General features: G+C 47.3%; 1 protein-coding gene across 1 annotated transcript in view; it reads right to left on the bottom strand.

Moving 5' to 3' along the window:
* Nucleotides 1-10,398, bottom strand: part of SYNJ2BP (synaptojanin 2 binding protein) — a 41,958-nt gene extending 31,560 nt beyond the window's left edge. The window contains exon 1 of the mRNA XM_060261686.1: nucleotides 10,146-10,398. Coding sequence (XP_060117669.1) covers nucleotides 10,146-10,314 — 169 coding nt within the window. The 5' untranslated portion in view covers nucleotides 10,315-10,398. The remainder of the gene's footprint in view (nucleotides 1-10,145) is intronic.
* Between the last annotated feature and the right edge of the window lie 3,246 nt (nucleotides 10,399-13,644).

Raw genomic sequence — 13,644 nt, 5'->3', positions numbered from 1 at the left:
AACACGGATCCTCTTGGATCCACATGATTTTTGCTTTGGATCCCCCCCAGCCTCACCATCTATTCTTATGTCCATGGGCAGAGTTTGCACCACAGAAATCGTAGATCCACAGCTTCGTGGCAGCGCCAGGGACCAAAAACTTGGTTTTGGACCACGGATCCTCTTGGATCCACATGATTTTTGCTTTGGATCCCTCCAGCCTCACCATCTATTCTTATATCATGTCCATGGGCAGAGTTTGCACCACAGAAATTATGGGTCTACAGCTTTGTGGCAGCACCCTATAGCAAAAACTTGGTTTTGAACCATGGATCCTCATGGATCCACATGATTTCTGCTTTGGATTCCTCCAAGCCCTCCATCCAATCACATATCATGTCCATGGGTAGAGAAACCTGGTGGGGCAAGCTCTTTCAGGGCGACTCTCCCCCCTTCCTGAACCCAGGTCTCGGTCATACAAGCCAGGTCTACTTATTGAGCTACAATGTAGTCTTAGAGAGTCTTGGTCTTCTTATTGATAGACCTGGCATTGCACAGCATCACTGTTAAAGGGGAGTATTACCTGTGCCCTCCCACCAAAGTTTCGAGGGATGTGACAAAGGTTGGAACGGGGCCGAGCATGTCCATATCTCTGTTTCCTTCCATGCCAAGACCTTCTCCCACCGCTATACATCCTTCTGCCCTGGATAACTGGAATCCCCAGTCCAGAGCTGGCACTTTACATGATGTTCTCAATATGCATGCTGTTCTCCATATAGTATCATAGAGTTGGAGGGGACCTCCAGGGTCAGCTAATCCAAACCCCTGAACAATGCAGGAAATTCACAAATACCTCCTCATAAATTCACAGGATTTTCATCGCTGTCGGCTGGCCATCTAGCCTCTGTTTAAAAACCTCCAAGGAAGGAGCGGTCACCACCTCCTAAGGAAGCCTGTTCCACTGAGGAAGCGCTCTAATGTTCAGGAAGCTCTTCTTAATGTTGAGCTGGAAACTTTTCTGATTTAATTTCAACCCACTGGTTCTGGTCCTACCTTCTGGAGCCACAGAAAACAATTCCACACCATCCTCTATATGACAGCCCTTCAAGTACTTGAAGATGGTGATCATATCACCTCTCAGCTGCCACCTCTCCAGGCTAAACATGCCCAGCTCCTTCAACCTTTCCTCATAGGACTTGGTCTCCAGATCCCTCACCATCTTCATCGCCCTCTTCTGGGCCCGTTCCAGCTTATCTATATCCTTCTTAAAATGTGGTGCCCAAAACTGAGGTCTTACCAGAGCAGAGTAAAACGATACCATCACCTCATGTGATCTGGACACTATATTTCTGTTGGTACAGCCCAAAATTGCATTAGCCTTTTTAACCACCCAATCACACTGTTGACTCATGTTCAGCATATGGTCCACTAAGACCCCTAGATCATTTTCCCACATACTACTGCTAAGACTAGTCTCCCCCAATCTATAGCCATGCATTGGATTTTTCCTACCTAAATGCAGAACTTTACATTTATTCCTGTTAAAATTCATTTTATTTATTTATTTATTTATTGGATTTATATCCTGCCCTCCCCGCTGAAGCAAGCTCAGGGCAGCTCACAACAGTAAAAACATTTACAGATATTAAACATTAACTAATTAACAACCTTAAACAATATAACAATTAAAACATTTTAAAAACAATTTGGTGCTAATAATACATTCCAGTAATTTCAGTAATTCTATTGATTCTAGCCCAGTTTTCCAGCCTGTCAAAGTCATCCTGTATCCTCTTCGAATGTATTTGCAACCCCTCTCAATTTAGTATCATCTACAAATTTAATAAGCATTCCCTTGATTCCTTCATCCAAATCATTATAAAGATATAAAGGTCCCAGGACAGATCCTTGAGGCACTCCACTTGTCACTCCTCTCCAAGAGGATGATGAACCACTCACAAGCACCTTTTGGGTGCGATCTGTCAACCAGTTACAGATCCACCTAAAGGTAAAAGGATCCAAACCATATTTTACCAACTTGTCAACATGGATAGCATGTGGAATCTTATCAAAAGCCTTTCTGAAAACAAAATAAACTATATCTACAGCATTTCCATGATCCAGCAAGGTAGTCACTTTCTCAACAAAGGAGATCAGGTTAGTCATGACAAGTTCTTGAGAAACTCATGCTGGCTCTTAGTAATCACAGCCATCCTTTCTTAATGTTCCAGGACTTACTGATGATTTGTTCTAAAACCTTTCCAGGTATAGACGTCAAGCTGACAGGTCGGTAGGTACCCAGATCCTCCTATTTCCTCTTCTTGAAGATGGAGACAACATTCGCTCGCCTCCAATCTTCCGGCACCTCTGCAAGAATTCTCAAAAATAATAGCCAGAGGCTCAGAAATTACATCCGCAAGCTCTTTTAGAACCCTTGGATGCAGTTCATCTGGCCCTGGGGACTTAGTTTCATTTAAAGAAATGAGGTGTTCACGTGCTACCCCTATACTGATCCTAGGTTGGAACTTCATACCCTCATTATGTATTCTGTTTTTGCCATGTTGATAACTGTTTCCCTCAGAAGAGGAGGAAAAGCAGGAATTTACAATTTAACTTTCCTGCCCTCACAATGGGCCTACCATGTCCTTGGTCTTTTTCTTACCGTGAACATGAGAAAAGGCTCCTTTTATGTTGTTTTTAGCATCTTTGGTCAGCCTAAGCTCATACTGAGCTTTAGCTTTCCTAACTTTTTCTCTACAAGCATTGGTGATTTGTTTATATTCATCCTTGGTTATAGACTCCTTCCAATTCCTAAGGGAGTCTTTTTTTATTTCACAAGTCTTAAGAAAGCTGTTTATGGAGCCACCTTGGCTTCTTCCATTTTTTCTTCTCATAGGAATTGTTTGTGACTGCATCTTCAGTATTTCACTTTTAATATATTCCCACCCCTCTTGAACCCCCTTCTTCAACAGTATTTCTGACCATGGGATTTTACCCAGCATAGTTCTAAGTTACACTGTTTGCCTGCAATGTTCCCTCTAAACTGCAGAGTCTTGTGAGCAAAAATTCTACTTTGTGAGCTACTGGCCTTAAAAGTTGTGAGCTACTGACATTACAGTTGTGAGCTATTGCATAAATTAGCGTGCTCAGGGATCATCCTTCCTGAGCTAAGACAGAAATGTGTGAGCTGGAGGCTAAAAATCTGTGTGCTAGCTCAAACTAACTCAGCTTAAAGGGAACACTGCTTGCCTGTGGCATTCCAGATTCATTTTAAGGTGCTGGTCATAACCTTTAAAGCCCTATATGGCCTGGGACCTATCTACCTTCAAGACCGCCTCTCCTCATATGTGCCCCAGAGAGCACAATATTCAGGGTCCCAAAATCTTCTTCAGATTCATGGACTGAAAGAAGTTAGATCTTTTATCACTAGAGCCAGAGCGTTTTCGACAATAGCCACCGCTCTGTGGAATGCCCTTCCCAAAAACATCAGGGACCTGCCACAGTTCTGCCGGGCCTGTAAGACCGAAGTATAGTGTCCAGATCACGTGATGTGATGGTATCGCTTTACTCTGCTCTGGTAAGACCTCACCTGGAGTATTGTGTTCAGTTTTGGGCACCACATTTTAAGAAGGATATAGACAAGCTGGAACGGGTCCAGAAGAGGGCGACGAAGATGGTGAGGGGTCTGGAGACCAAGTCCTCTGAGGAAAGGTTGAAGGAGCTGGGGTTTAGCCTGGAGAGGAAGCGGCTGAGAGGTGATATGATCACCATCTTCAAGTACTTGAAGGGCTGTCTTATAGAGTGGAATTGTTTTCTGTGGCCCCGGAAAGTAGGTGTCAAGCATACATTTTATTTTCAGTAGAAAGCTGTATTGTTTATTATCTTACTGTACTATTGCATATCAAAGCTATGTAAACCATTCTCTAGTTCGCACCTACTGTAACAAATGTAGAAATGCCCGCTTTGAATATAGTGCCTCCCTGGGACGATTCCCAGGCCTAAGCCTGAGACCCAAGATGCTTGTAACCACAAAAGATGGCTGAATGTGACTGTACCTTTTCACATGCATATGCAAGAATTCCTTGCTTTTTTAAGTATCTCTTTGATGTATCCCTTAAAGCCAGCAATTGTGTATCAAACTGTATCACTTTCAATATGGCCTTACCATGAGCTCAACAGATTTACAATAAACCAATACTTTGTTTCAAAATCATCGGCTGGTTATTTTGAAGTCTGTATGCTTGACAATTTGAAAGTGATCCACGTTAAAGTTCAGCTGACCTGGCAACTTTTGAACCGAATGGCTGAGGGAGTTCCAGATAACAGAGAACCTGTTAATCCGCCAGAGAGAGGGCTGGAAGATAGTATCGAGGTGCGGACCCCCCCCCCCCCATGGCATGTCTTGGACGCAAGGAGAGTTGCGGGGCACGAGTCCCCTCTACACGTACAACAACTTTTCATCACCCCATGGAAGTGGGAGCCGCGAACTTCAACCACTCTGATGGAAGAAGCCCCAGCCCAACAAGAAGCCATCCTGATGAGGCATACCTGTGGAGGTAGGGGTGGCGGAGCCCCGGGAGGTGAGTGAGACGGCAACCCACCCAGGGAGGACGAGGAGCGAAGGGAACCCCAACCTGGTGGCGGGGCGCTGGGAGGCTCCGAATCTGCAGGCGAAGACGGAGGCAGGAGGCTAGGTGAGCCAGATGTCCTCGAAACGATGAGGGAAGAGATAGCCACCATGGCGAGGGGCTTGAGGGATGAGATCCAAGCCAATGCTGCCTTCATGGCCCAAGAGATGCAGAGGCAGATCGAGCACTTGCTGAGACTGGGAGACCTGAGAGGGATCCCAGGGGGAAGGCCACCCCTAGCTCCCCAGCGGCCAGCACAACCTGTGATACCACCCTCGCCGATCCCGGCCCCGCAGCTTCCCGCACCACCAGCAGTACCGGCCCAACCGCCGGCGATCCCAGCCCCCTGAGACTACGGCAGGGGGAGAGAGCTTGATGCAACCTTCGATGGGGATCCCGAAGAAGTGGAGTATTTCTCCATCCAAGCCAATAGTTACATGCACTATTGGGGGAATACGTTCCCGGATGAATTCAGCAGGGTGGACTACCTGGGCTCCAAACTTAAAGGAGCTGCCAAGAGATGGTACATGAGCCTGTACGAGACCAGAAGCCTGGAACTGGACACGGTAGCAGCGTTCCTGCAAGCCCTGCTCACCCAATACGAGGACCTGCTGCAAGAGACACGAGCCCTGACCGCCTTGTGAGACGTACAATAGGGATCGAAATCAGTGCGTGAGTATGCAGCTGAGTTCAGGTCCAACTCAGCCAAGGTCCAGGGGTGGAACAAGCTGATGAAGATAGAGCAGTTCCAGAGGGGCCTGAATGCGAGTGTGTTGGATCGGGCCCTGCAGCAAGCGCGCCCCACCACGCTGGTGGGGTGGGTGCAACTGGCAGGGGAAGTAGAAACCAACATGAAGAGGGTGGCCCTACAACAGCAATAGCAGCAAGGGGGAAAGGGGGGACATGAGTCTCGGTTTGGGGCAAAATTCGAAGTGAAGAAGGTCCCACAAGTGGGGGGAACCGCTAAAATCCCCCCAGTCCGTAAGTGCTTCCAATGCGGGGATCCTAATCACTTAGCCATGAACTGCCCAGAGAAACCTCGAAGCCCCCCCTGGCCCTGAAGCCTATCGCCACTGTGCCGAAGTAGGCTCCGTTGTGCACCAAAGAGTCAGCGAGAGGGAGCACCACCACTCCAACCATCACCAAAGTGGAAACCATCATCCTGGACGAGCTGAGTGAGATGTCCTGGGAAGAAGAGCCAGCGGAAAATGAGGATGACCTGCACTGAGCGGTGCCGAGCTGCAGGTCATGGATCTAACAGTACCACTGAGGGGGAGGATAACTGGATGTTTGTTCTTTGTCCCATTGACTTTACTAAACCCAAAACTTAAGAGATTCATGCACGTGAGAGCCCTGATCGACTCCGAATGTACGAGGGAGATAATTACCCCCAAATTATGTCACTTCTCTTGGAGAACTTTGCAATCTGTTATAGGAGTATCTCATCCAAGTCCTCTGCCTGGCTTGGTGGTCTATAGCAGACCCCTACCATAATATCACTGTTTTTTTCTTACTCCTTTTATTTTTACCCAGAGACTCTCAACTGAGCTGCCATGTTCAGATTCATATATTTCCTCACAAGTATATACCTCCTTCACATATAACGCTATGCCTCTGCCCTTTCTCATTTGTCTGTCGCTTTTAAATAAGTTGTAACCCTGAATCCTAATATTCCAGTTGTGAGTGTCATCCCACCAAGTTTCAGTAAGGCCTATTATGTCAAAAGTCTCCTTCCTGTATTAGGTCTTCCAGTTCCTCCTGTTTGTTTCCCATACTCTGTGCATTAGTGTAGAGACATCAGAATCCATGTTTTATGCATCCCGAGGGTTTAGTTTTCATACAAACCTGCAAGTTCACATCACCTAGCGTATGCGACACTCTCTGCAAATCTTTAATGTTCTTATCCCCAGTTTCTGGCATCATACGAGGCTTTGAATTATTGTCTCGCTCCCCCATACAATTTAGTTTAAAGCCCTCCTTATTAGGTTAGCAAGGCTGTTAGAAAACACCCTTTCCCCTACCATTGTAAGGTGCAAACCATCTCCCGATAGATGACCCTGGAGGTCCCTTTCTGCTCTATGATTCTAATAGCCCAATTTGATTAATAAAAGAATGATAGAAAGATAATCCAATCAATCAATCCAAATCCATAATGTAATCAAGAGGTATTCAATTAATTCACTATCTCCTATACAGAATTAAAATACAATTTGTGATTTAATGGTGTATTTCTTCTGAACCAATGCAAACATCATAAGGATTCATGGTCTGGAACCATGCATTTGCTCCATGGTGTTGTTGCTAAGCCGTACAGCAAGCTATGCCCATGGACATCATATCTTATGGTGTGTTTTATGGTATGTTTGGGTGATTGAATGCAAAGATTTTGAGGATCCAAGAGGATCTGTGCTTCAGTACCATCTTTTGGCAGAATGGTGTCATCATGAACTCATGGATCCAAGACACTTCTGATGTAAACCATGACCATCGGCATGATATGTGATATAATGGGGGTATTGGGGTCATCCAACGCAAAAACTGCAAAGATCAATGAGAATCCATGGTAAAGCATGTTTTTACAGCATGGCTTCTCAAAGAAAGTGTGGATGTATGATTTCTGTGGCACAAGTTGTGCCATGGATATGATGCAAGATTTGATGGTGATGTTGTGGTGACTCCAAGTAAAACCCCAGAGTATCCAAGGGGATCCATGTTTCAAAACCATATTTTGGCTCCATGGTGTTGACAAGAAGCTGTGGATCCATGAATTCTATGCTGCAAACCCTGCCCAGGGACATGATATGTGACTGGATGGTGAGCTTGGGGTGATGCAAAGCAAAAATCATGAGGATCCCTGAGAAAACATGCTTCAAAACCATGGTTTGTCTCACTGGTGTTGCCACAAAGCCATCCATCCATGATTTCTGTGGTGCAAGCAGTGTGGTGGCCCAAAGCAAAAATCATTAGGATCCATGGTCTGGAACCATTTTTTTGGGCTATGGTGCTGCCATGAAGTCATAGATCCATGATCTCTGTGGTACAAACACTGCCCATAAACAGAATCTGTGATTTGATGGCGATGCTAGGGTGACCCAAAGCAAATATCATGAGGATTCATGGTTCAGAACCTTGTTTTTGCTCTGTGATTTTGCCACATGGATCCATGATTTCTGTTGTGTGAGCTCTGCCCATGGACATTATATCTGATTTGATTATGAATTTGGCTGGACCCAAAGCAGAAATCATGAGGAACCAGTAGGATCTGTGGTCCAAAAATAAGTTTTTGGTCCTTGATACTGCCACGAAGCTGTGAATCCATGATTTCTGTGGTGCAACCTCTGCCCATGGACATGATATGTGATTGGATGGTGGGCTTGGGGAGGATCTAAAACAGAAATCATGTGGATCCATGAGGAACCGTGGTCCAAAACCAAGTTTTTGGTCCCTGGCGCTGCCATGAAGCCGTGGAGCCATGATTTCTGTGGTGGAAACTCTGCCCATGGACATGATATGTGACTGGATTGTGATCTTGGGGGGATCCAAGGCAACAATCATGTGAATCCAAGAGGATCCATGGTTCAAAACCAAGTTTTTGGTCCCTGGCGCTGCCACGAAGCCGTGGATCCATGATTTCTGTGGTGCAAACTCTGCCCATGGACATGATATGTAACTGAATAGTGGGCTTGGAGGATTCCAAAGCGGAAATCATGTGGATTCATGAGGATTCGTGGTTCAAAACCAAGTTTTTTATCTCTGGTGCTGCCACAAAGCCATGGATCTATGATTTCTGTGGTGCAAGCGCTACCCATGGACATGATATGTGATTAGATAGTGAGGTTCGGGGGAACTGAAGCACAAATCATGTGGCTCCATGGTCCAAAACCAAGTTTTTGGTCCCTGGCGCTGCCACGAAGCTGTGGATCCACGATTTCTGTGGTGCAAACTCTCCCCATGGACATGATATGTGATTGGATGATGAGCCTGGGGGGATCGAAAGCAAAAATCATGAGGATCCATGAGGATCCGTGGTTCAAAACCGAGTTTTTGGTCTCTGGTGCTGCCAAGAAGCCATGGATCTGATTTCTGTGGTGCAAGTTCTACCCATGGACATATGTGATTGGATGGAGGGCTTGGGGGTATCCAAAGCAGAAATCATGGGGATCCATGGTTCATAACCAAGTTTTTGGCCCCTGGCGGAGCCGTGGATCCATGATTTCTGCGGTGCAAAATCTGCCCATGGACATGATATGTGATTGGCTGGTGTTCTTGGGGTGGCCCAAAGCAAAAATCATGAGGATCCGTGGTTTGGAAACATGTTTTTCAGTGCTGTGGTGCCACAAATTCGTGGAGGCATGATTTTTCTGGTGCTGCCTATAGTCTAAGAGAGGATCTACCATATGATGGTGGTTTGATTTCATTTCACCATAAAAATCATATGAATTCATGAGGATCCGTGTTTTGGAGCCCTGTTTTTGCACTGCTGAGGCACCACGAATTCGTGGAGGCATGATTTTTGTAGTCCTGCCTATAGTCTAAGACAGGATCTACAGAATAATACTGGTTTTATTTCATTTCAATGTAAAAATCATATGAATTCATGAAGATCCGTGTAGATCCAACTTTTACCCAGACCCCTTCTCCACTATTCAACAACGTTTGTAAATACAGTGGTGTACTGCAGGCATCTCACAAACATTGCCCTCATGTCCAGAAAAAAAGAAATTCCCCTTGCATGCCTTATAAGAACCTTTAAAACTACTTATATCCAAGGATTTATATTCAGAATTCCCCAACCCAATCCCATCATTCTGTCTGTTCCACTATGATGGCTCCGAGCAGAAGCTCCAAGTGAGAACTACAATTATGAGATGAAGGCAAGGCAAGGGGGAGCACCCTGTACTGTCAGAAAGCATACTCTTTCAGCACACATTTGCACCAGTTCTCCAACGTGCGCCTCGGTGAACCACTAATATTAAAGCAACGAGTTAATATTAAAGCACGACGCATCTTTTTATCCTTCCACAAAACAGTCGGTGGGGGGGGGGGGTGCATAAAGTTCCAATGCCGCTCAAAATTCACACACAATTATCCTCAATTAAGCCCCCTTCTTTTAGAAAAAATATAATCCTTCCCAGGGGGGAGGGGCCACAAACGTTCTTCCCTGTGTTAAAAGCCAGCCGGCTGTACTGAATAACTTGAACGGCACACGATGTCAACCGGAGCGCAAGGCGGGCTAACCCCTCTCTCTCTTGCCTTCCTTCACTCTTTGAGTGGCACCGACTGGGAACACTTCCTACAGGTCTATTATTAATATGCTAAAGCAGAGGCTTTCCTCTCCCACGCACTGAAAAGTCTTCAGAAACGGCTCTGCAACTCAAAGCAAGGCGCACCGCTGTACAGGCCTTAGCGAGCCTAAAAGGCCAACGAATGAGCTGGTGGTCTGGGCTAGAGGAAGCCGGTGTCCGGCGCAGCTGCAAAACTCAGGGTCTAATGCCGCAGACCCTCGCCCACGCCACCCCCCTCTCCCCGACCTTGTACCTGAAGGTCCTCTGGTGAGATTGATAACTTCCTCAGAGAGGAGATAGTCCACCCCTCCATTCATACTTTGGTCTCTTGCAGGGTTCTGCCTTCCACCTGCCCACCCCCCCTTCTCTACACGTTTGGAGGTGAAACACGGCAGCAGCGACCGCAATACTTTCTGTTTCATCAGCCTCACGACAGGAAGAGCCTCTAAGGATTCTGGGATTTGTAGTTCTTCTCGGGAGTCATTATGGTCCGATGTCCCTCTGCAGTCGCCAGTCCTTTCTAGGAAAATGCTTAGCTTATATACAAAAACAGCAACTCTAAGTCAAAAGATGGTGCTCTCTCTCTCTCTGTTACTTGCATAAACACCCGTAAAATTCTACCGGTCTGCTGGATTTTCATCAGATTTCACGTTTGAAACTAAATTTCTGGGGAGAACTTCAGATGTCAAAAATCAGAGGTTGCTTACAGTTAAAGTTTCCAACCCGAGGAGGAGCTGGAAATGTCCCCTCCGAAGGTAGCGTTGGCTCTAGGGGAATTGAGTTTTGCTGACAACCCTAATCTAAACATTTGGAAATATCATGCAAAGGGTTTATTCATTTAATTCTGATAATAACCCTCTGAGGCTAGTCTTAGAAACATGGAGTGACCCAAGATTACCCAGCAAGCTACATGTTCTATTAATTTTTTACAACATTAATATCCCACCTTTCTGTCCAATCAAGGACACCAAGATGGTTAACAATTAAGTGTAATTAGGGCTGTAGTCAGGATTTTTTAGGTTGGGGGACATTTAAAAAATGGGGGTGCACTTGAATTTTTTAAGGGGCCCCTCTCCCAACCTAAAAAAAATTCTGGCTACACCTCTGAGTCTTCCTGCTTTCACAGCCAGCTTTGAAACCAGCTGCAGGAAGCTCAAAGATGTGCTGCCTCTCCCTTTCCTGTCCTGCTCAGTTGGGTTTTCTACTTTTGCAGCCAGCTGCGCCCTCCCTTCCTGCTCCTCCCAGTCGGGGGCCCTCAGTTGGAGGTAGGCTTCCCAACCCTCCCGCCCTGGTGGGGGACCCCAGGATTTCCACCCTCTTCCCCCACTCCCCAAAAAAATGGAAGCGGGGGGAGAGGGGGGAAACGGCGCCGGGGAGCATGGCGAGCCGCCCGATCCTGGAGCGGGTGAGGGCGCCACACCGCTGCTGCCCCCTCCCCGCCCACCGCAGTTGCTCCTCCGAGATGGGCCCAGGCTGAGCCCATCTCGGAGGAGCAGCCAAGAGGCGGCAGCAGCACGGGGGAGGGCGAGGCAGGCCAGGAGCATGGCGAGTCGCGAATCCGGGCCCTTCTAGGACCCGGACTTGCGGCTCGCCACGCCCCTGGCCCGCCTCCACCCCCCCTCCGCTTCCATCCCAGAGGCGGAGCGGGCGAGGCCGCTGCGCCGCTGCCGCCTCTTCTCCACTCACCGTGGCTGCTCCTCTGAGATAAGCTCAAGCTGAGCCCATCTCGGAGGAGCAGCCACGGCGAGCAGAGAAGAGGCGGCAGCTGCGGGGCGGCTCGCCACGCTCCCCGGTGCCGTTTTCCCCCCTCCCCCTACTCCACCCCAGTGTCTCCTGGCTCCACCCCCAAAGTCCCCAGATATTTCTGGGGTTGGACTTTGCAACCCTAGATGGAGGGCCTTGACAGGAAGTCAGGGGTGGACCCCCCTGAAGCCCCCTGTAGCTACAGGCCTGAGTCTAATATAAAAGCACAAAATCAATTAAAAAGCAGAACAAAAAAAAGATAATAATTCCCTAATGGAATTGGCCCAGTACAGGTTTTCCGTTGGCTGCGGTGTGCGCTTCATTAGTGATTGGCCTATGAACCACCAGTCAAGCACTCTCCCATGCCATTCACTGGCTATGCTCCTCTTCCCTGCCCATTGCAGGACCCAGGACAGGCAAAGATTGGGCCACTGGGGAAGCTACAAATCAGTAGCTGTAGCTAGGCAACCAATCTGACAGAAACAAGACCACTTTTGACCTTTGAGGGAGAATTCATTGGGCTCAGTCCTGCTAATTCCAGGTTGGTGGAAAATTCCTAGAGATTTTGTGGTAGAGTCTACGGAACCCGGAGTTTGGGGAGGGGAGAGGCCTCAACTGAATATAATACCACAGAATCCACCCTCCAAAACAAGTTATTTTCTCCAGGGGAAGAGAAATCTGTTGTCTTGAGTTCAGCTGTAATACTAGGATATCTTTAGGCTCCACCTGGAGGTTGGCTACTCTATCCCTGGCTGCTTGCTACTGCTGCTGGGAAGGAAAATTCCTGGATATTTGGAAAATTCCTGGATATTTGAGGGGAGGAGCATGGAGAGGGTGGGGATTGAGGAGGGATGGGACCTCAGAATACTACAATGCCATAGAGTCCACTCTCCAAACAAGCCATTTCCTCCTGGGGAACCATTGTTGCCAATCTCCAAGTGGGGGCTGGAGATCACTCAAACTGCTCTCCAGATGGCAGAGATCAATTCCCCTGGAGAAAATGGCTGCTTTGCAGGGTAGACACTGTGTCATTATACCCTGCTGAGGTTGCTTCCCTCCACACTGTGATTTCAGCACACTCACAGACTTTCAGCCTAACCTACCTCACAGGGTTCTTGCGCAGATCAAAAAGGGAAGAGGAGAATGATGTAAGCCGCTTTGTGGAAAAAGAATGCACTTTTCCTAGGTAGAGGCAGCAGAGGGGGCGGGGAGGAGATGGAAAGCTGAAGTCAGATCAGTTTCCCTACAGAAAATGACTGCATTGGTTGGGTGGGAAGACACCAAGGTTGGGGGGAGTAAATGCCTCCACTTGGGTGAGTGGGTGGCGAGTCAACAAGGGTGGGTGGCACTCGCTCAGAGCCTCTTTCTAGAGCCTGTTTTATTTCCTCCAACAATGGGCCTTATTCCTAGTACATAGATAAAACAACCCTGAAGACCAAAACAAGACTAAAACTTCCCCTCTCTCCTATTCCCACCAAGGCTGCCTCTGCTTTGCAGAAGGAACTGGGTTCAGAGAAAGGCTTCTATTGAAGAAAATAAGGAGATGTTTTTCAGGTATTTCAGATAGCCTGGAAAATGTGACATATGAGAGACTGGAGATGGGCAAGTCAAAGATGTTAGAACAGACGTGTAAGCCCCCTACACTGCTCTTCCATCTGCCCATCCCAGGTTTAAAGCCCAAAAGAACTGTGTAGCAAAACACTTTCCAAACTTTTAAAGTTTTCCAATAGAATTTTATAGCTCTAAGAATAACTAAAATCAGTATTAAAAAGGTAAAGGCATTCCCCTGTGCAAGCACCAGTCGTTTTCAACTCTGGGGTGACGTTGCTTTCACAACATTTTCACGGCAGACTTTTTATGGGGTGGTTTGCCATTGCCTTCCCCAGTCATCTACATTTTCCCCCCAGCAACCTGGGTACTCATTTTACTGACCTCAGAAAGGTGGAAGACTGAGTCAACCTGGAGCTGGCTACCTGAACCCAGCTTCCACTAGAATCGAACTCAGGTCG

This window comes from Heteronotia binoei, chromosome 21, assembly GCF_032191835.1.
Source record: "Heteronotia binoei isolate CCM8104 ecotype False Entrance Well chromosome 21, APGP_CSIRO_Hbin_v1, whole genome shotgun sequence".
In the NCBI taxonomy this organism is placed as follows: Eukaryota; Metazoa; Chordata; class Lepidosauria; order Squamata; family Gekkonidae; genus Heteronotia; species Heteronotia binoei.
The sequence above is the reverse complement of the archived record's forward strand: the minus strand, read 5'-3'. Positions and strand labels throughout refer to the sequence as shown.